Source organism: Zootermopsis nevadensis, unplaced genomic scaffold, assembly GCF_977971745.1.
Source record: "Zootermopsis nevadensis isolate Lab colony 2312 unplaced genomic scaffold, Znev_1.0 Znev_ptg000001l, whole genome shotgun sequence".
In the NCBI taxonomy this organism is placed as follows: Eukaryota; Metazoa; Arthropoda; class Insecta; order Blattodea; family Termopsidae; genus Zootermopsis; species Zootermopsis nevadensis.
Window position 1 is genome coordinate 4,392,140 of NW_028259133.1, and position 22,299 is coordinate 4,414,438.

A 22,299-nucleotide genomic window follows, 5' to 3' on the forward strand; every position below is an offset into this window, starting at 1 on the left:
CTAATATACTTATTGGGTATATTTTTAATTTAAAACAAGTGTTAGCATTTAATAAATAGCAGACGCTGGCCTTGTAAGCCTGGGGTCCCGGGTTCAATTCCCGGTGGCGCTCACATTTATAACTTGTGTTGGGCAAGGCCGTGGTCTAGGCAACACGGAGTTTTCCTCCGGGGGCTTCCCCGGTTTCTCCGTGGCATCCCAACAATTACTCCATTCACACACAGAAGAAGGCAATGGCAAACCACTTCTGGATCATCTGCCAAGAACGTATATGAACAGGTCCCAGTCCGAGAAAAGGATGGAAGGATCCTGTTCATATGGACCTGTCGTCAGACAGAACACTAAATAATAATAAGATGAGGTGGTCTAGCGGTTAGAACGCTGGCCTTGTAATCCTGGGGGTCTCGGGTTCGATTCCCAGCGGTGCCCGAATTTATAACTTGTGTTGGGCAAGGCCGTGGTCTAGGCAACACGGAGTTTTCCTCCGTGGCATCCCAACAATTACTCCATTCACACTCACACAGAAGAAGGCAATGGCAAACCACTTCTGGATCATCTGCCAAGAACGTATATGAACAGGTCCCAGTCCGAGAAAAGGATGGAAGGATCCTGTTCATATGGACCTGTCGTCAGACAGAACACTAAATAAAATAAATAAATAGCAGACAGCGTACAGTGTAACAATTATCAGAGGGTAGCGCTTCTGGAAATTCTGGGGAACGTTGCCCCAGAGTCATTTAAGCGCTGTCAGGGTCACGCTGTGGCCGGGATAAGGAAATATCGTACAAATTTATTTCCATTACTAACCATTTACAAGTTCGTTCTGTTTACACCGAAGACAGAGAAGCTTACACGTAATGAGATTCACTTTGAACTGGTATAGTTCCCAGGTTACTACTACGCCGCCTCGTATATATGTCTGTACTGTATAGTGTTGTATAAAAAATAAAATCCACGTTTTAGTTTTGTACGAAAATGTAGTTGTGACCTCCAAACAGCCGACACTTGGCAGGCCGTTACCCATCTCAGCAGGCAGTGGGAAAACCCGTTCGTGTTATGCTCCTTCTTGCGAAAGCTTAAGTTTCTTTGCTATTTTTAAATCGTTTCAGTTCTCTAATATTGTCTGTTTACATCCGTAAGGTTGTCTGAGCAACCAGTCCACATGACTTGAAAGTACCAACTAAAATCTTTGTGACTAATGAAGCCAATTTCCTCATAATCAGATACATTTCTTGTCAACTGTGAATTATGTCGTAGCTTGACAACACAGAGCGATCCTATAGGCGTAGTTTGGCCCTTATGAAAGTTCTGCGTACTAGATGTCTCTCGAACTTAGTAGAATTAAATGTGCGTGGTCGGTATCGAAAACTCAAAAGTTGCTAGTTAGTCAAGTAACTCCAGCTTTGCTCTGTCTGGATGATTAATTGCCTTGTTCTGGAAATTTTGCCATTTAATCCTATCCTGAGCGGACTGAATTCATTTCCACACATTTCCATCCCATTTCTGTAATATACAAAGCAATATAGACTCCATCTGTGAATGGTTCTCACAAACTATTTTCTTGAGTCCTATAATTAAATAAATGTACGTCTACAGTTTTTATCTTCCCATGCATGCCACAACAATATCATTTTCATTGTTGGATATTGCTTGGCGAGCTCTGTTTTTGTGCATTTTATTTCAATCGGTTTGTTACATGGGTTCAAATATTCTCCTCAGAATTTCTTCCATAACGTTTAACACTACATCACATGATGCTTTCGTGAATGTTATGCAAATAAAATGGTTCTACTTTTGTCTTAGTAAGTTAGACTGGAACCGATTCGATTATCATCAGCCTGTGAACTTTAAACAGCGTTAATCACCTTTTCTGTTCTATGCGTGAGATCTTTACATACAATAAAGAAGTTGTCATTTTAGTGAGGTTATGGCAATATAAAGCTTCAGCCAGTAGGTGGCTCTGTCAACAACAGGTAGTAGGGCTATCTGATTCTGTTGATAGATGACGCTGCCAACAGCAAAAAATAAATAAATTGCTATCATAGAAGGATATAGCTAATTTATGTCTGTATAGGCATATTGTGGCTGATTTAAAAATAACTTCTGACTGAGAAAACTGAGGATTCTAAACATTTTGTGACCAACGCCGATACAACAGTCAAAACGTATTAACCATCATTTAAATTTACTATATGTTAATTTGACTAATTTTTTCGTTCCTAAATCACTATAATGATAGAAAGGTGTGGGAGGGGGAGAAAGAGACGCGACTAGGGGTGGGAAAAGGAGGGGAGGGAGGCAGCAGGGGAAGGTAGATGCAATAAGGAAGGAAATAACTGGCCTTTCTGGAAACACACAACTGAAGAATGTTTCAAGCTTATTTGCTCACAAATAAAGTCTTAATGGGCAATGCATATCCGTCTGTACGTTCACATAGTTTATACACGAAATTGCTAATCTTATTGTGATATAATTTGGTATTGAGTGTGAACGGTAAAAACTGCCAGGCGAATTCTGTTTCGCTTCGAACTGGTCAAATACAAATCGCCACTTCGGTTGAAACTCAAACGAAGACTCTGTATCTGTTAAGAAACCATTGATTTTAAAAAGAACTGTAGCTCGCTTAATGTAAAATCTAGATCGTATTAGAGTCCAAAATTTGTCTATATATTTTGAATATTTAAATAAATAGGCGAATAGGAAAATAATTTATGATTTTATAATGTGAATATCTTTACAACATATATATATATATATATATATATATATATATATATATATTCGATCGTATAATCTATCGAAATGGACCATTGGCCTTAAATTAGATTTCTTTGTTGTTTGTCAAATATAGAAAATAAAATTTGGATGGGGACGTGTTAAACACATTACTGAAAGAAAATTAAAGGAATGTGTAATTCTAATTAAAGTTACTTTAATCGAAAATGTATTTTCGTAGTTAATAGTCCATAATATGTAAATACCGTTGTTGAAGTGATGGACCTCCATCATATTTCACAGACGCAGTCTGTAGAATACAGAGGTAAAGTAAAGAATAACACGAAATGAGTCTAGAATGTTCTATAACAGGATTCATTTAAATATATTATATATTAAGTTAACTGATTTATGGTGCATAATGTTTTATTGTATCTCTCATATCACGTTATGTAGTCATGTCATATCATACTTTATACACTGCAATATTTTATACACAAATTCTGTTCACAACAAATTTCCTCTCTGAGAAATTTTCATTTGTTATTTTTATTACATAATTTATTTTTAAGTAAAATAATCTAATACTCAATGGTATCTCACGACTTGTGTTGGGAATCCACAAAATGATGAGGAAACATCACACTGTTTTCTTTCCAACGATTTCTACGAGGGTAAAATGTAATGTCAATGAATAGTAGTGCTGTAAATAAAAAATCCATCTGCACAACGCGTTTCGGCACTAACAGTGATGAGATCCCGCCAGGATCTCCGTCTCCCCGCAGCTCGCAACTCGCCACACCGACCGACCATAGTTTTTGCCTGTAATGTGCACAAAAGAGCACCCACAAGCGATAACACATGTGCACGGGAAGGGCTGATGTTACAGAAATACATTTTACTGACTTCGTCTTGACGTCAGAACGGAGATAGTAGTTCGAAGCAGACGCGAGTCGATACTTACGTAATGAGTAATTGTTTGAGGACATTGTTACTGATGGTATTTTCACACCTTTCGTTTTCAATAACCCCCATCTACCTCACTGTTATAAAAAAACAACTGTTTTGAGTCTTGTACAAAAGACAGGCCCTGTCTGTTTCTTACGTTGAACGAAATTAATTCAACACAAAACGATGTTTTCTTCCTTAAGATACATTATATAAAGTATATTAAGTAGCTTCTTTCCAACAGTTTATCATTTTTGTTTACCTTGATTTCACTTAGCAGAGTCTTTAAGACGCTAATAGTTTAACTAGTCAACAAATTGTGTGATTATTTTGGAACCGGGAAGTTCACCGGAATCCACCACCGGCCCTTGTCCTGAGACACGAACCCATCTACTCTTTGGTCTTCCAAGTGTTCGTTTCCCTTTGAAATTTCACACTAAAATTTAGGATTTCTTATCGACTAAGTCACGTAATATTACTACCACGGTTAATCAAAATCTAACAAATGGTTAAAAAACGTACGAATACATTAAGTTACAAACCAAAAACACCAGCGCGAAACCAGATGATTTTAAAATACATTAATTTAATAAATAAGTAAAACTATTGATCTAATCTAAGAAGAAACGGTATTTGTGGTATCTGAAGAGAGTATTATTATATGCAGCGTCCTTGGGTGTCATGAAACTGGAACATAAAACCTCTATAACCTTAATATATTCGATTAGTTTCGATGTATTCGAGATAGTGTGTGCTACCACTCGAAAAATTTGTTTTGATTAATTATAATTGGAGCTTTTAGGTTAGGCTGGTGTGTCACAGTCGGTAATGTTTTTAAGATAGTGTAGTTGCGTCATATTGTGACTTATTAAATTAAAATTAAATTATTTGGTTATTCCGTCAAATCACAATGTATTTAAAATAAGATAATTAAAATAATTAAAATATCATTCTATGTTCCATATCGAATAATCGATTTACAATTGGAACAGTTACAACATGTTTCGGTTTTATTAAACCATCATCAGGTGTAAAATTATATTAAATTTAAAACTCAATTACAATTTTTTACAGTTTTTCGTAGTGTAGTTTTTTGGAGGTCGTGTCCAGATATTTTCATATAATGGATCAACTTCGTTGTTTGAAGTGATGCTTTTGATGTTTACATCGGTCAGAGATGAAATAGTAGACAACACAGTTGTGTCTGGAGGTGATTCAGAAGTATTACCGTATCCGATCAAGGTTTATTACTGTTCCAATTGTAAATCGATTATTCGATATGGAACACTGAATGATATTTTAATTATTTTAATTATCTTATTTTAAATACATTATGATTTGACGGAATAACCAAATAATTTAACGGTAATGTTTTATAAGGAAGTACTGGCACATGGAACGAACGTAGATTGGGTGGGGGGTAACGAGCAGATAGTGAAGAATAGAAAATATCATCAAATTCCATCCGATTTAAAACAGCCTATTTAAACTGGGTTACTGTCAGCGTCGTTACATAAACTACAAATAAATAATTGAATAAATTACTATTACATGTTCATCTTATGGCGTCTTTACCTGTTTTATGTCACGAAATATCAGTACGGTACCATAATATAATAGACGCCAAATATGCATCCTCAATAATTTGTATTAAAATACAATTAAACTGATAAAAAAAATTGAATTCTTGCTAGATCATATGTAACTACAGACTATCTCAGTCTCCAGCATCGCCCTTGAATAGGAACTACAGAATGATCCAAAAACGTGGCTACAATCCAGACGTATTATTCGAAACGTCAGCATTACTGAACGTGTCACGTTCTGATATGGTGTAGGAATATCGACTCTGGGACCGCTTAAACTGATTGAGAGTTTTTGTGATTTTACTCAGTGCCTCAATACAGACGCTGGGATATTACTTTTAAACATTCTAAAGGTACAATTTGGCTGCACGCGACAGAGACAAGCGACCGAGGCAGGCGACAGAGACGGGAGACGGACACATCGCAGCTTGTCGCCACACACTTTTGAGGTGACGACCGAGACATGCGGCAAAGTGTTTGTTTTCTTTGTTTTGTTGTGACATACGTGCACATATTCTGTGAAAAATGAGTACAAAAATGCTTCTAAAAAGGTTACTCGAAGAATAAGAAGAAGATGATGTGTTGCTGTGTTATTTGTTGCGAAAGAGACAAAGAAAACCTATGAGTTCAATATTCAAAACCAGACGTGAAGAAGGATCTTTCTGTCTGTTAATAAAGAATCATTTATCATTAGAAGAAGATAATTTCAGGAGTTATTTCAGATTGAATCATAAGCAGTTTGGTTACGTACTGACGTGCTGCCTGAGCCCGTCGCGAGACACTACTGGTCCGAGAGCGGTCTCCTGTGCTTTGTCTCTGTCGCCTGTCTTTGTCTCGCGCTCGTAATTGTACTTCATACGATTGTACAGAGAGCAGACAGGAAGCGACCAGTCTCGGTCTCGTAACTCTGTCGCTTGTCTCTGTCGCGTGCAGCCAAATTGTACCTTAAGGCACCCCCTTTCACGATTACCCTACAGTAAGAAGTTCCAATGCGATTCAAAAGTATCGTGAAATGAAATAACAATTCAATAGCGAGAGTAGCAAGTCGTGTTTTTTTCAGTGTATGGATAAAGAACGTTTCATTATCGTAAAACAGGAAGACGGGGGCCCTTGAACGAGAATATTGTCTGCCCTCGTGGTGTGTAAGTCAGGCAAGAAGGGTTCCGCGTCATTGCCAGTGTCGTTCCGTGCGCTGCTGCAGTGTTGCAACGCTCTTGAGTGAACAAGTTATATCACAAGAATGTTAAATGTGCATCTGACCTTTGTGGAGTGAAAAATGTCTTTGAGTTTGTAGAATCGCCTGTGTTCAGTGGTAGATCGATCTCATTGTAGTATTTGTGATTTTCTCTGTCGAAGATTTCTGTGACAACAACAACAACATTAATAAAGAAGGATTCTCAAATTTCATTCGTTAATACCTTTACAATAATCGACTGTGATATTATTCATTATAACGGATGTCTGAAACTGTCAACACTCGTTTGTTATTTACAAATGAAACTATTCACGTGTACTGAAAGTGAAAAATAGGTTGGTGAAGTATTTATTTGCCTCGACATTTAATATAGTAGCATCTAATATCGATCAAACTTATCGAAATGTTATTACCGACAGCGTTCAACTCAGTTCAGTCCATTAGCACACAACTTGCTTGATGTTGGGATGCGCGCAAGATCCCATTCGCCATTGGCTTCTACCAGACACGAAGCTCCTACTGTTGATGCACTGTTGTCTTGGAAACGTCTTTCGTGGTGGCTGCAGACGGTTATGAAACTGTGGCGTGTTATCAGGCCTCAGCAGGATCGCAGGGGCACTGACTCACCAAAACAAGGTAATGTTACTGAGAAGTGTTCAACCGAGCTCGGTATACACGCCAATATAATTTGAAACTTTCAGTCAGGACGTGAAATAATTAGGGTTAAAGTCATTGCTGCAAATGACGTATGTAAATCTTTGGACGTATTTAGCATAAACATTGTCTCCCATGAGGACACGTTCTCAATAAGGGAAAAGATCTAGATAGGTCGTCTTGATACATGATCTAGCTTCGTTATCTGTTTTTTATATTTGTTTAACGTTTTACAATTATATTAGTGTTCCCTAGGTGGATTATTTGTTTTTATTTATATTTCTTCATTTATTTTGCTTTGTGTTAATATTGTTTCTATTTTGGGTTTGCCTGTACTTGGCAGTTATATTTAATACTGTACATGTATAAGTTTAATTAATCTCTTTTTATAGTATTTTTCTTTATTATTTCATTATTATTGTATGTATTATCAGTGTTTGCCTGTTATTGGCTTATTGCTGTTGGCAAACACGTAAATAAATTAATTGAATTGAATTGAATATTTCCTTTTTGGAATCAGACTGTTACAGGAACTACTTTTTAACAAGGTTACCATTTAAACGCATCTAAATTTTGGGTTTAAGCATATTTACAGGACATCAACGATATAATTATTCTGCCCTATCTAAGCCCTCCAAACCCTCTGTCACTGAGTTTTGGTGTTGTTTACATTTACTAACCTAACCTAACACTAATTAATCCAACTTACCCGATGTAAATATTTATCATACTTCAAAGTTGCATTGTAATGTATCTTATTTACATTTCGTTATTTAATTAACAAATTTTCTTCTGTTTGGAAGTAATTATTGAATGCCTGAGAAAACTTGCTACATTTATAACAAAGATTAAACGTATCAGCACAAAATTTGCATCGTATGTCAGCGTGTATAAGTTGCTCCTGTACTTATGCATGGCCCGTTGACCTTGAACATAATAAATTAGTGAATCCAAATTGTTATTTTTATTATTATATTTTTTTACATTTTATTACCTTATTTCTGGAATTCTGACACTTGTGCCATTGATAATGATATTTTTATTTATTAAAAATACAGTGATATTGTCTACATCGTCATCATCATCGCAGGATGTCTTAACAACTGAGGGCAAATGCACTTAAGTAGTTGACATTAAAAAGATGTTTGCTTACATAAATTGTGTTCGTGCTGTGGTCCTATACTATATCACATAGGACTATCAGGATTTTGAAAAATATTTTCATTTAAGTACCAAACCAGAAGTGACGTAAACATAAACCTGGCATCAGAATTCCTATCAATTGTAATCTCTGTGTTTTGTTCTCAAGTTGTTTTTATCTATCTGCTACTAATTACAATTTTTTATGCCTGATGTCTGTTAAACAAATATACCAATATATCTGCTTAATTTGCAATTCAACTTTTAACAAAAGCATCTGTCCAAAGTATACTAAACTTGTTGAAAGCCATCTTAAGTGATTTTAAGAAATTTATAGACTAGATGAATAACTTGGCTCTTGGAAAGAGTTGTCCACTAAAAATGCAATATTCGAGGTAATTTTTATGGTAATTCATCTGACTGTAAAAGAAAATTTACCATACCAAACAATATCATTAGAATATTGGCTGGTGCCAAACCAAGAAATTTGTGTAGAAGCCTATTTAAGGAACTAGAAATTTTATCTTCTTTCCGACGGTTTATTTTCATTAATTAATTTCATAATAAATAACCCAGAACATTTTCAGACTAATTTAACTGCAGTGTTAACAGATGGAATAAGAACCATCTTCATAGACTATTTGCCAACGTTTCAAAGAGGGTTTCAGTATGCTCGCGTTAACATTTTCAACAGCCTCTAGTCTTAGAAGTATTTTGAATGAAAAGTGAACGTTTTAACTATATAAAAATATATCTCAATACACAGAATTTTAATTTATTGAAGAAATTCTGCAGCTTAAATACGACTCACGATTCTTTTAGACGCTATGTACTGAGAAATTCTATGTAGTATTGAATTTACTGTTACGTTTTAACATTTTAATGCTAAACATTTATTTTTCGTGAAACTTTATTAGTATTTCAAAATTCACTCAACTGTATATTTTGTACCTTAGGGTTTATTCCATATTCAGCAGTCTGTCTGACTAAATTTTGGATCCATAAAATATGTGCTCGCTCGTGTGTGTATGCGTGCATGTAATGGCTTTTCGAAGCCGTGTCAGGAGTTTCGATATCAAAAACGAAGGCGAACACTGTGTGTACTTTGCTTGGATGTCTGTGTTGGGGTCATAAGCTCAGGATGGTAGCGTTAATGCGAAGACCATGAGGAAGGTCCATGCAGTTCAATAGTTTTTTGTTAACGAGGATATAAGTAGACGTAAGCACGTATTTATTTTATTTTTCGGCGATTTGTTATACATTGGCATTCTCATTTAAAGGTTCTGTGTTTAAATCTGACCGTAGAGAAATATTTTAATTAAAACACGTACCTCAGAAATGCTGGCCTTGTAATCGTGGGGTCTCGGGTTCGATTCCCGGCGGTGCCCGAATTTATAACTTGTGTTGGGCAAGGCCGTGGTCTAGGCAACACGGAGTTTTCCTCCGGGGGCTTCCCCGGTTTCTCCGTGGCATCCCTACAATTACTCCATTCACACACAGAAGAAGGCAATGGCAAACCACTTCTGGATCCTCTGCCAAGAACGTATATGAACGGGTCCCAGTTCGAGAAAAGGATGGAAGGATCCTGTTCATATGGACCTGTCGTCAGACAGAACACTAAATAATAATAAGATGAGGTGGTCTAGCGGTTAGAACGCTGACCTTGTAATCCTGGGGTCCCGGGTTCGATTCTCGGCGGTGCCCGAATTTATAACTTGTGTTGGGCAAGGCCGTGGTCTAGGCAACACGGAGTTTCCCCGGTTTCTCCGTGGCATCCCAACAATTACTCCATTCACACACAGAAGAAGGCAATGGCAAACCACTTCTGGATGATCTGCCAAGAACGTATATGAACAGGTCCCAGTTCGAGAAAAGGATGGAAGGATCCTGTTCATATGGACCTGTCTTCAGACAGAACACTAAATAATAATAAGATGAGGTGGTCTAGCGGTTAGAACGCTGACCTTGTAATCCTGGGGTCCCGGGTTTGATTCTCGGCGGTGCCCGAATTTATAACTTGTGTTGGGCAAGGCCGTGGTCTAGGCAACACGGAGTTTCCCCGGTTTCTCCGTGGCATCCCAACAATTACTCCATTCACACACAGAAGAAGGCAATGGCAAACCACTTCTGGATCATCTGCCAAGAACGTATATGAAGAGGTCCCAGTCCGAGAAAAGGATGGAAGGATCCTGTTCATATGGACCTGTCGTCAGACAGAACACTAAATAAATAAATAAATAAAACCTCAGAAACGTTTTGGTCTCATAAAGTAGTTGTGAAAAATAGGAATCAGCTTGTTAGGATTTTAAATGGATGTTTTCTTTAAAATATATCCATAATACCTGCGCTTCAACTATGGATCTTATTAGTTTAGGAGTGGACGTAATTAGATTGAATATAACGTTTGAACCGAAACATCTTTGCTGTTAATCGAACTTGCATTTGTTAGTTATTTCTGACTTGTTTGAGAAGGGCACAGCAAGATTGTTTTTCGTAGCGGAAACTGGAAGATAATTTCACTGTTTGTTTACGTTTAAAGAGCAGTGGAAAGTTGTATACCTCTCAGCAGACGACCTGGTTAAATAAAACCCTCTGATTTGACAGTGGTTTTGTCGTATGTCAGTGGACCCATCCATGACGTCAGAGCCAGTAACACTCCATTATTTGTTTTTAATAACTATTATTTTACGCTTTGTTAACTGATGAATGGAGGGGAATTTGTGTTTTGGGCGACAGTTCAGTTGGTAGCGTGTGTACCTTTTGGAAGGCTGGAGTTCGATTCTCAGAGAGCTGGTTTTTAAATCAACATATATAATAGCTTCCCTAAGCACGTAACATTTTAAAATTGTCCATATATTTTTACCCCATTCTTCCTTTATTCATATTCAAGAAGAAGGGTAGTGTTGTTAATGTATCTTTTTAAACAATTCAGCTGATGTAGCTGATTGTCAAATTGAGCAGCTGAGCCACGAGTAGTTTCATTGTATCTGACAGATGGGAAATTTCTCTATGTTACTTATGATTACTTTTAAAGTACATTTGACTGGTGGTGTATAATGTTTACTATTAAATAAAGTAAAAGTTATTTGATCTCAGCCAACCACATACGAGGTTTCATATGTTTCCGTAGCCGTTTTGGCGAGTCTTTGGCAAAATTTGATGCACACGCCATTCCGAAATCGCAGGAGGGTCGGTGTAATGCACTACCAAAACGCCCGTAACTAAGAAACAAATGCTAATTCGATGATGCCGGCTGGCACACTGATTCACTATGAATGTAGGCCGCACCCCCTGGCGGCAGAAGCTCGTACTACATCCGGTTCGCCCTCTATTGACACAGTCTTGAAACTTTCCGATCGCACCTCGTACGTTTTTGAATGTTCGCCCTAGGGCAGTGTGTCTAAAACGATTATACGCGATACTTTCCAAGCTAATTGCAAACTTGTTCAACAGAAAAATAATACAATCGATTGTTAAGTAATGTGATCGTACATGCTTTGTTATTCGTCACATCAGTGGTACCACGACACAGGATATGACAGATCGCAGTGCTAAGTGTCGTCTTCCAACTTCACAGCATACTTAAGGGCCATTTTAAACCTGTCCATCAAGACTTTTCACAAATTTCTTAATATAATTAGGAGAATTGAGTACAAAAAACATTTTCAAAGACATTTATCTAATTAGTGAGCCAGTAGGCATGGATTATTCTGGAATAACAACGACATTACTGCCTAAATGTGCACACAGTTCAAATAATAGTTTGTTATAACCAACGCTTCATTCTAAGTAATTACATCCTGATCTATAAGTTATTTGCATTTCAGAGCAAGAGAGGTCTCTTCCAGAAAATGGAGGCATTACTTTTCGTCATGTTGTCGTATTATTTTATCTCGTAGGCCGCACACAGCACATTGATTGGTCGCAGTTTGCGAACCGCTGGACTAAGATATTTCATTCTGAATTGTAATCGTATGTTTAGAGTAAAATGTGATGATTATAATGTTCTTGTTAATTACAACGTGTATTTACCCTTTTAATTATGTATTTGAGTAAGAATTAGTTACGTTTTATTTAAATTACATTAAAAATCAATGTGATTTAACACTAGCTATTTGTAATATGTCAGGGGCAGAGGATTTTTCCTCTAGCCTCTGGGGCCCACCCAATCTCCAATCTAATGGGTACTGGGGTCCTTTCCCTGGGGTAAAGCGAGGCCGGGGCGTGACGCTGACCACTCACCCGTATCTACGGTCGAGGTGAGGAATCTAATCGGTCAAGGATCATACGAACTATTTTTTCTGTAGTTTGTGAGTGATTTCGCTACCAAACATAACATTGAATTGTTAGTGACGTCAAAAGAAAGTCTGGTCTGTTGAAAAAAGCGAATTTTTTATCACCTTAATTAATTTCCATGGATACGAGTGCATTCGTCTGTAAATGTATCAATTTTACAAATTAAGACGTTACGTATGAGCACGCCAGAAACGTGATAGCAAATGGAAGCTTTCTGTTCTTACAAACTTCTATTCTTATCTACATTTGAGGAGATACTGTTAAGGTTATCAGTATGTGGCGTAAATTATATATTTGAAATTTTGTGTACTGCTAAGAGTAAGCCCTTAAATCTTAATATCTCTGTTCATATTTTAAATGTGTAAGAGATCACGTGATAATAATTAATTAGATTGTGTTGTATATTGGGCTGTGACGTAAGGAGACGTAGGACGCAGGGTGAGATGTCGTCTCAGTGGACGCGTGTGGGAGATTCAAACAGAAGAAGAGAGACAGGTTTATGATATAAATAAGTCCTTCGAGAACGTGTTAGAAGCTGAGTAGTTCGGAAGTATAGTAATAAGTTAAAATTCCATTTGTAATGTAGTTAAGAGCATATTAAATTAGGAGAATGGTTGTTACCATTTAGTTGGGATTTGTGTTCTTAGTCTCTTTTCCGAAAATATAAATTTAAAATAGTCTCTTTCTTTCTTTCTTTTTATTTGGGTGTGACATGTTCTCACAACGTAAGAGAATTAGACTGAGGGTAATCGGGAACAGACAATTTGGGTTTGCGACGGTAAAAATAACAGGAGACCGGAGAAAACTACATAATGCGAAGAGTCATAATTTTCTCTCTTCACGTATTATTGGGATGATTACATGAAGAAGAAGAATAATGAAATGGGCGGGGCATGGGACACTCGTGGGAGAGATGAAAAATTCGTACAACATTTTGGTTAGAAATATTGAATCTGACACGTGAGATATCTGGGCGGATTGGGAGGTTGCTGGGTTTATATATATATATATATATATATATATATAAATATATTTATATATATATATATATAAAGGCATTTCGGACTTAACCATATTCACGACAGGGAAAAGTCGAGGGTTCTCGTGTTTAAATGAGAAGTTCTGGGAAGAATTTAACTTAATTTCCCTAACGTAAGTACCTAAGGCAACTGGAAGGAATTCACTTATTCAGCAAACTCGATAACTGTTTTTTTTAAACATATATTCCGCAAATTTACAACAAATTTCAATAAAAGTGTTTGATTAAGGCAGGTGCTAACGAATACAGAACCTGGTTTATATGTCCCCTCCTTAGTATATAAAGCAGGACGAAAGTTAAAAGTCTGGTTTGTGCCCATTTTGGGGTGGTCTGACGCAGATGTAAGGACCATTTCTGCGTACTAAAACAACGAAGAAAGTTAAAGTGAACATGAACTAGGAAAAACTCGGTAAGGTTTGAAGATTTGAGGTTTTCGTGGTAGTGAATTTAAGGACCGTAGTTCAAGGAGCTGTGACGCTACACTGAAGCTGAAGGCGATACGTCTTTCCAAATGGTTGGTAATCACCTACAAGAGTACATGGTGTCTCAACCCATAGAACAAGTCCACAACACGAAAGACGGTTCTTAATAGGGTCTCAAGTGTGTGTTGGTACTTATGTAAGTTGAAGTAACAGTTACCATCACGTGGGATTTGAGGTTTTCACAACGGTGAGTCTGAAGATTTCTGTCTTCTGGGTTGTTGCGCCGTGTGTAGTCTGGTAGATGTCCACCAACATTTCAGAGGTCATAACTAACTAACTAACTAGATGGTTTACCGAACCCGAAGGTTCGTCACCGAATTAACCAAAGCTCTCTACCGGACCCTGTCCTGGGCCAACAAAATCCAGTCTCCTTCAACTCCTATCTCCCATAGATCCCGCCTGAGATTATCCTCCCATCTACGTCTAGGTCTCCCCAGAGGTCTCTTCCCCTCAGGCTTCCCAAATAGTGGACCCAACCAACCAGATGGCTTACGGAACACGAAGGTTCATCACCGAATTAACCAAAGCCCTCCACCGGACCCTGTCCTGGGCCAACAAAATCCAGTCTCCTTCAACTCCTATCTCCCATAGATCCCGCCTGAGGTTATCCTCCCGTCTACGTCTAGGTCTCCCCAGCGGTCTCTTCCCCTCAGAATTCCCAACCAATACCCGGTGCACACCTCTTGTCCCATCCATGCGCGCTACATGCCTCGCCCATCTCATTCTTCTCGACTTAATCACCCTGACAATACTGGGGGAGGAGTACAGATTTTTAAGCTCATCATTATGCAGTTTTCTCCACGCCCCATCGTCTTCTCTCTTAGGCCCGAATATCCTCCTCAACACCCTGTTCTCAAACACTTGCAATCTGTGTTCCTCCCTCTGAGTGAGAGACCATGTTTCGCACCCATACAAAACAACAGGCAGAGGTCATACTGCCTAATAATAGCAAAAGTTCCAGTTGTCCACAGTTTCCTTTAGCATATTCGTATGGATTGGTGGATGTAATTTTAACACCTATATATATTCTCACTTTTAAACTGTGTGCGTACGATCACACTCTATTATTCACGCATTACCTGACATAAATCTGGCATCACGCGCACAGGATGATCACCGAACGAAGCCGGAAATGTAGCCTTGTCATTCTAGAACTGTTTTTATTTCATCTGATTTTCTTTTCGTTCGTCATTCATTACTTTGCTGAGCTCGGCTAAGTTGCTGAATGAAGGAAGTGATTTAATTTGTCACGAACGTGTGTTGGATTCAGCGCTGCCATGTGATACCATCTGATATTCATTCTTTCCTTTTGACTGATTGGCATCAAGCCGAAGGCAAGTCTGTGAAGTATGAAGAAAAAGTTTAAACTACATATTTTCGTTAGCGTTTGGCTCGTGTTTTTAGTGTGTATGCATAAAGCTGGCGGTTTTCCAGTGACTAGTCTCGTCCTCTTCATAGCAGAACGATTTCGGTATACGTGTCAGAGGTAGACTTCCCCCTGGATCCGCCCTCTCCCATTCAGAAGGGTTTCTATTTTAGTGACACTTCCTTTCTGTTGATAGTTGAGGAATCACAAAGATAGTCTTCATTGTTTGACGTTTGAGGGATACGCCATGATTCGAGCGAGAATCGGTATTTTGCAATGTTGTCTGAACTGCAAATACATACAAAGACGAATCTTGAGTAGATACGGATGTGGAATGATTTGGCCATCTACTTGAAGTTAACATACCAAAATTCTCCTGGGGGAGACTGAGTTAAACCACAAAAAGCCTTAGCCAAGACATGGTAACAAAGCTGAGATTTGGTCTTCGATTATTTAACATTCCCGTTTGAACTACGTTCTACGCGATCCCATAGCGTAGGATAGTAATGTTATTGGTGATTTGGAAGAGATATGGAGGGGACTCGGCCGTGGAGTGCTTTTGAGACGTTAACACAGTAACCTAAGTAAGAAATCGGGACCTCTTAAATAAAATATAAAGCAGAAATTACTGGATAACGACGTTCGGGATTTGAACTGCAAACCTCCGAGAAAGAATTTGATCAGTCTCTAGTTTATTCGATGTCACAGGTTTCTCGTATTTTATTTACAAGTTATTAGAAGGCATTGCTTAATATCGAATGCGGATCGTAAGCATCGTTCTTTGAGGAAGCGACAGATGGTAGTAAAACCCCGAGTTGAAGTGATGGAGAGTGGTCACAGCGTCTTTCCTGAAAATAAGGCAACTGGAAATTATAACCCAGCTCGAACTACTCCTATTTTTCATCGGAAAATTTGTTTTTATTTTAATGCTTGTACGCGGAAGAAAACGATCCTCTGCCAATTGCGCAGTAATTTGGAAATAATCTTAATTCAGAAGTTTCATCTCACGATATCGTTATCCATTGCTGGGTTATAGGGAGAACGAAGGTTAACCACAGAAGAGGTGTGTTAGATTCACGTCCTTGTTTATTTGTTGCCTAATCCTTCACCCTGCAAAGTCAGTTTTATCTCGCCTACAATAATCGGGGGTTCATTTATCGCACCTGCCCAATTAACTTTACATTTCTTACGATTTAAATGCTTATCAATTGAATTTTTAACTTTCCGTCCTCTTGAGTAATGGTTTCCTACGAAAATCAAAGCAGATCGTAGTATAATATACGAAATTATTAAATGTTAGATGAACGCTAGCCTTGTAATCCTGGGGTCTCGGGTTCGATTCCCGGCGGTGCCCGAATTTATAACTTGTGTTGGGCAAGGCCGTGGTCTAGGCAACACGGAGTTTTCCTCCGGGGGCTTCCCCGGTTTCTCCGTGGCATCCCAACAATTACTCCATTCACACACAGAAGAAGGCAATGGCAAACCACTTCTGGATCATCTGCCAAGAACGTATATGAACAGGTCCCAGTCCGAGAAAAGGATGGAAGGATCCTGTTCATATGGACCTGTCGTCAGACAGAACACTAAATAAATAATAAATAAAAGTACTTAACATTATTATTACTCGATAACAATGTATGTTGTCGTTGTCATGACTCTGACAAAATGTATTAGATATTCGGATTCAGAATGTGCACAGAGAACTGTCGAATTCCGCTTTTTGGATGTCTAATCTGTGGATTCTGCTTGTACCCACGTATTGATGTTTGTCTTTCATGTGTTGGCAGAACTTTGTAATTTTAATTCTTTCGAATTTTAATAGTGAAAATTAAACGTAACTTGTTACTGATTACACGCGTGTTTTTAAAAAGAGTTCCACGAAGAACTTCTGACATCCATTTTTCTTTAAATGCCTTAATTTATAGATGAGGCTAGTAGAAACTATAAATTAATAATTACACAATTTAATTCCATCATTACCGATTCTGATTATGTCAAAATTCGCCCTGTAAAATAAGCGTCTTATCGTCCTTATGTAAACGCAACGAAATTTGATAACTTTTGTCTAGTTGCGCACTCTTTACAACTGTATATTTGCGCTACGGGGCCGTACACAGCTTGATTCTTTAACGCCTTCTAATATATTGTTATGTAGTCCCGCATAACGTCCCCGTCTCTTGCACTTCCGGAAATACAGCACCACCGCAGTGTGTGATATGTGTTAACCGCCATTTTATGGTTTGAGTATATACAGCCTCTGTAAAAAGATTGTAATGGAGTACAGGACATTTCAAAAATAAAGACATGGCATAAGATATTCGATTAAGGGTGTGGGGAGGGAGATGACGGCGTTTGATGGTCGTTGGGTCTCTTACCCAACAAGGTCATCAGTTCGAATACCTACTCTAGTAGATAGCGAGGACTGATGTTTTCAGGTAAGTGTATATAACAATTGTCGTGTGGGATTATACAGAAAAATTCAAAGGAACTGAGAATTTACTCTTTGGAATTTATTTATTTGTTATTGTTATTTATTTGTCGTGTTGAACTACGAATGACAGTCGTCTCCTTCCATTTGTATCGTTCCCTGCCCCTTGTCTTTTGCTGTGGTTAATCTGCAAACATTTATTACAGTCCACGTCTGTAATCTTGAGACTTGCAAGGAATGCAGGAAGTCCGTAGCGTTAAAGGTAGACGATCTCACCACGCAAGTCTCAAGATTACAGTCGTGGACTGTAGAATGTTTGGTAGAAAACACGAGAAATTAACGGGCAGTGTTTTACGGCGTCTTTGTTGATGGTAAGGGAAATAGTTCTCTCATAAAATATACAATCAATGTTTATAGGTTTAATCCGTAATTGAATTCTAAACGCACGTAATGCACATTAACTTATCCTAACCCAACCCATCATAATCTAACCTAACTACAATACCTAACAGCCCAGATGGGGGGGGGGGGGGCATTGTTCCGTTAGACGTATCCTTCAGGCTTATCTCACACGGGAGTTTGCCAACACCGATGGATGCTCTACTCCGTGGCGAAATAGACCGGACATTCCCCAGGTCACACACCAAGGCTCCCTCTGCATATTTTTCGTAATGATTTCCCGCGTAAATTCCAATGGGAATAATTATTTACGTTCCGTAAAAGTTAAGGTTACTGCAACTATGTTATTTTGAACATGTTTTAGTTAATTGTTTTTCAGATTTTTTCCGGTATTTAAATGCATGTGTGGTACCTTATCTTCTGTATTATGTACCTTCTTAGTTTTAGTAAGTACGAATAATTTTGTTGCACAGTTTATATTTCTATTTCATTACGTAAAAAACACAAAATCCGCGGTTTCTAGCCCGAGATGTCGGTGCATCCTCTGGATATTGTGGAGTCTGCTGTTATGCCTCCTGGCGTCGTGTTTCGTGTAGATTAAAGGGATAGGGAAACCCTAGGTAAGACGTGATCGTCGTTCTATACACAAATTGGGGTTTAAGAAAGGCAGTTAATTTGCATAATAAAATATAAGCTCCTGTGTTTGTAAATGAAGTTAACTAGGAGTAGTTACGTTAATTTGCATTAAACCGTGTGCACTTTGTAAACAGAGTTAGGCCTAATTAGGGGTAATTAGATTAATAAGTGAAATTTTGCATAAATTAACACATTCCGACCAATGTTACAATATTATTAAGATCAAGATTGGATGAATTGGTGTTGTTCTCGAACTAAAAGAATTGATACGTGACGGTGGTCTAGTGGTCAGAACGCTAGCCTTGTAATCCTGGGGGTCCCGGGTTCAATTCCCGGTGGTGCTCAGATTTATAACTCATGTTGGGCAAGGCCGTGGTCTAGGCAACACGGAGTTTTCCTCCGTGGCATCCCAACAATTACTCCATTCACACACAGAAGAAGGCAATGGCAAACCACTTCTGGATCATCTGCCAAGAACGTATATGAACAGGTCCCAGTCCGAGAAAAGGATGGAAGGATCCTGTTCATATGGACCTGTCGTCAGACAGAACACTAAATAATAATAAGATGAGGTGGTCTAGCGGTTAGAACGCTGGCCTTGTAATCCTGGGGTCTCGGGTTCGATTCCCGGCGGTGCCCGAATTTATAACTTGTGTTGGGCAAGGCCGTGGTCTAGGCAACACGGAGTTTTCCTCCGGGGGCTTCCCCGGTTTCTCCGTGGCATCCCAACAATTACTCCATTCACACTCACACAGAAGAAGGCAATGGCAAACCACTTCTGGATCATCTGCCAAGAACGTATATGAACAGGTCCCAGTCCGAGAAAAGGATGGAAGGATCCTGTTCATATGGACCTGTCGTCAGACAGAACACTAAATAATAATAAGATGTTGAAGTGTTCCAGGTATGATTATATTTTGTGTTACTGTTAATCAAAGCATTTTATTCGCACAGAGAACACCCTAACATGGACTCACGAAAACTTACGGAGTACTGTTTCTTCAGTTTCAGATGTCGGCAAACGCGTCTCTTCAAGCCCAACTACGTCGGTTGATTCTGGACAACAAAGTGGGCTTGGGAGTCGATCTCAGAGCGGTAAGTTACGACTCTTTCAGCTGTTATCCTTACTTCAGTGCGCGCATTGCTACTCATGTTACAACTCGTTTGGTCAATAATTTCCGGTCCACTTAGTTTTTTGAAATGATAACTTTAATTTCAAATCATGAATAATTTGCACTTTCCCTGAAAGGTGACATAACATTACGAAACATTCTGAGTGTTACAGTTTGTCATGTGACTTCTTTATCTATCGAAAGAAATGTTTTCATGCAAGTTGGGGGGGTGGGGGTGGCAATTATTATTTGTTTCCGTAAAATGACGGAGGACATTTTGGTTTAATTAACAGCTATATGTGCATTTTGAATGAATTTGTATTTAATTAAGAAGTAATGAAATCAGTGAAAATCATTGGGTCTGAGTCTAATTATGACTGGAACGTAGCACAATTTCTGGGTCAGGGCTCATATGCGTGATTCTACCCAAGAAGTTCTGAACTGTATTCATGTATAACGCTCCGAGCAGTCAAATTTAATGGTTCGTTGAAATTTTGTTCCTAGATTATTCTACTTTAGTCGATGAATAATATTATAATTTATACATAAACCAAAAAGATGCTAGTTCCTCACGGCTTAAAAAAGTGGATTGTATCCAAGGCAGAGAGGGAAGGCGTTATTTTACTCCAAAGAGTCACGACTCTGAATACCACAGTCGACATTAACACCTCATCGAGAGCCGTAAACACTTGATCAGAATTCTTCAACACGCTGGAAACTTCGCCTTAATTGTATGATTTTAGGTTTTCACAGCGGTGAGTATGAAGATTTCCGTCTTCTGGGTTGTTGCGCCGTGTAGTATGGTAAACATCTACCATACTACACGGCCCAAACAACCCAGAAGACGGAAATCTTTGCCTTAATTATTTATTAAAGAAACTGGTACTTCGTGCAACTCATTAACTTCATTATATAAACTTTTCGTCGATTCTTTTAACTCACCGTTAACTCCGAAACTCACAGGGATACCAACTGAATTATTACAAATATGGGACTGTTATCTTTGGTTTTTGACAACTGTCAGAGGGCGTAATCATGAATCAGATGTTTTTTTAAAGAATAAAGTAAGTTTACAGTACTGTTTACTACATACTGATAAATCTGTGATTTTGTCATGGCCAGCTGTAATATTTATCCACTCGCTGGTTCTAGACTTAACAGCACAGCGTCGGAGTAGTTTTCCGAGCGCCGAGTTGGATTCTCGTTATTCCCTCGCGCGTGCGCACGAGCGCGTGTGGGTTGAATGACGAGGATTGGTGATTGAGTTGTCTGCTGTTCGGCGAAAAGAAAAACCCCATTTCTGTTAACACAGTCTGAACTCGAATGCAAGCGCAGTGCTGATGGAGTTAAAACTGTATATTCTGCAATACTGTAGCCCAGTGAAGGGTTCAACAAAAGAATAACTAAACACTTTTATTGCATTCCAATGGTAGGTTCAATGTCCATAAGCTAATCCTTCAGATAGAAGGCATTCATCAGTCAGAAATTCAATTCCCCGAAAAGCATTAAAGCTAGATCCAAGAACGTATCCAACAAGAAAAGGGGTGTCCAAGATATAGGTTATTGCGGACATGTAAAATTATAGGATATTTGTCAGTTCAATTTTAAAATGTCCAATATATAGGGGTGTACAACTTGAGTGGATTTACTGTACAAGCTTTATTTGTTTTACAACATTTAAATAGGAAAAGTAGGTTGAAACGTTTGTCTGCAATGAGATCTTGGCCTACAGAGCAGCTTATGTTCTAGCCAAATATAATATCGATAGATGTATCGAAGTAAAGTTGTTCGTCGCTTTCATAAATAATTTTCATCATAGAAATTCAATATGGAGGTGGTGATAATGACGTTATTTTGGGTTTACTACATAAAATGGTGGTGATACGCCCTAAGTTAACATAATTGATTCAAAGTGATCGGAAAATGATAATCCATAGACCTAGGAATATAATCATTGCCCTTACTTCTTCGAACCAACTATTAAAAAAATTCAAGAACCACCAACTTCATCACCTTATGTCTCAATCCAGATTTTTTTTTCTCCTATTTCAGCGGAAGAGTTGTTTGGTGTCTCAGTCAAAAAGGATGGCTCTACCCTTGGTATATCTGGTGAGTAACAGAATAATACGATAAAGTCATTGAAGACAAAATCAAGCGACCCCCCTGGACTCACGATTAGGACCATAAATCCCAGTTTCACGTTCCTTTTTACAGGACTTAAAAAAGTCGTAGACGTTAGCATTATTTCCTAGCGGACTACTTTGTTCTGCGCAACTTGAGGGATTCTTCAGATGCCTCGGAAG

At 38.4% G+C, this 22,299-nt stretch overlaps 2 protein-coding genes across 8 annotated transcripts in view; one reads left to right on the forward strand and one right to left on the reverse strand.

Annotated features, from left to right (window-relative positions):
- ppk23 (amiloride-sensitive sodium channel pickpocket 23) overlaps nt 1–6,583 on the reverse strand; it is a 39,864-nt gene extending 33,281 nt beyond the window's left edge. Inside the window, exon 1 of the mRNA XM_087353095.1 lies at nt 6,510–6,583. The gene's annotated coding sequence lies outside the window, so the exon portion shown is untranslated. The remainder of the gene's footprint in view (nt 1–6,509) is intronic.
- Nucleotides 1–22,299, forward strand: part of Grip (Glutamate receptor interacting protein) — a 77,354-nt gene that overhangs the window by 18,158 nt on the left and 36,897 nt on the right. For all 7 annotated transcript variants that reach the window (XM_087351866.1, XM_087351895.1, XM_087351989.1 and 4 more), the window contains exons 2-4: nt 6,864–7,080; nt 19,890–19,979; nt 22,049–22,105. In XM_087351866.1, the coding sequence (XP_087207992.1) occupies nt 6,864–7,080; nt 19,890–19,979; nt 22,049–22,105 (364 nt within the window). The remainder of the gene's footprint in view (nt 1–6,863; nt 7,081–19,889; nt 19,980–22,048; nt 22,106–22,299) is intronic.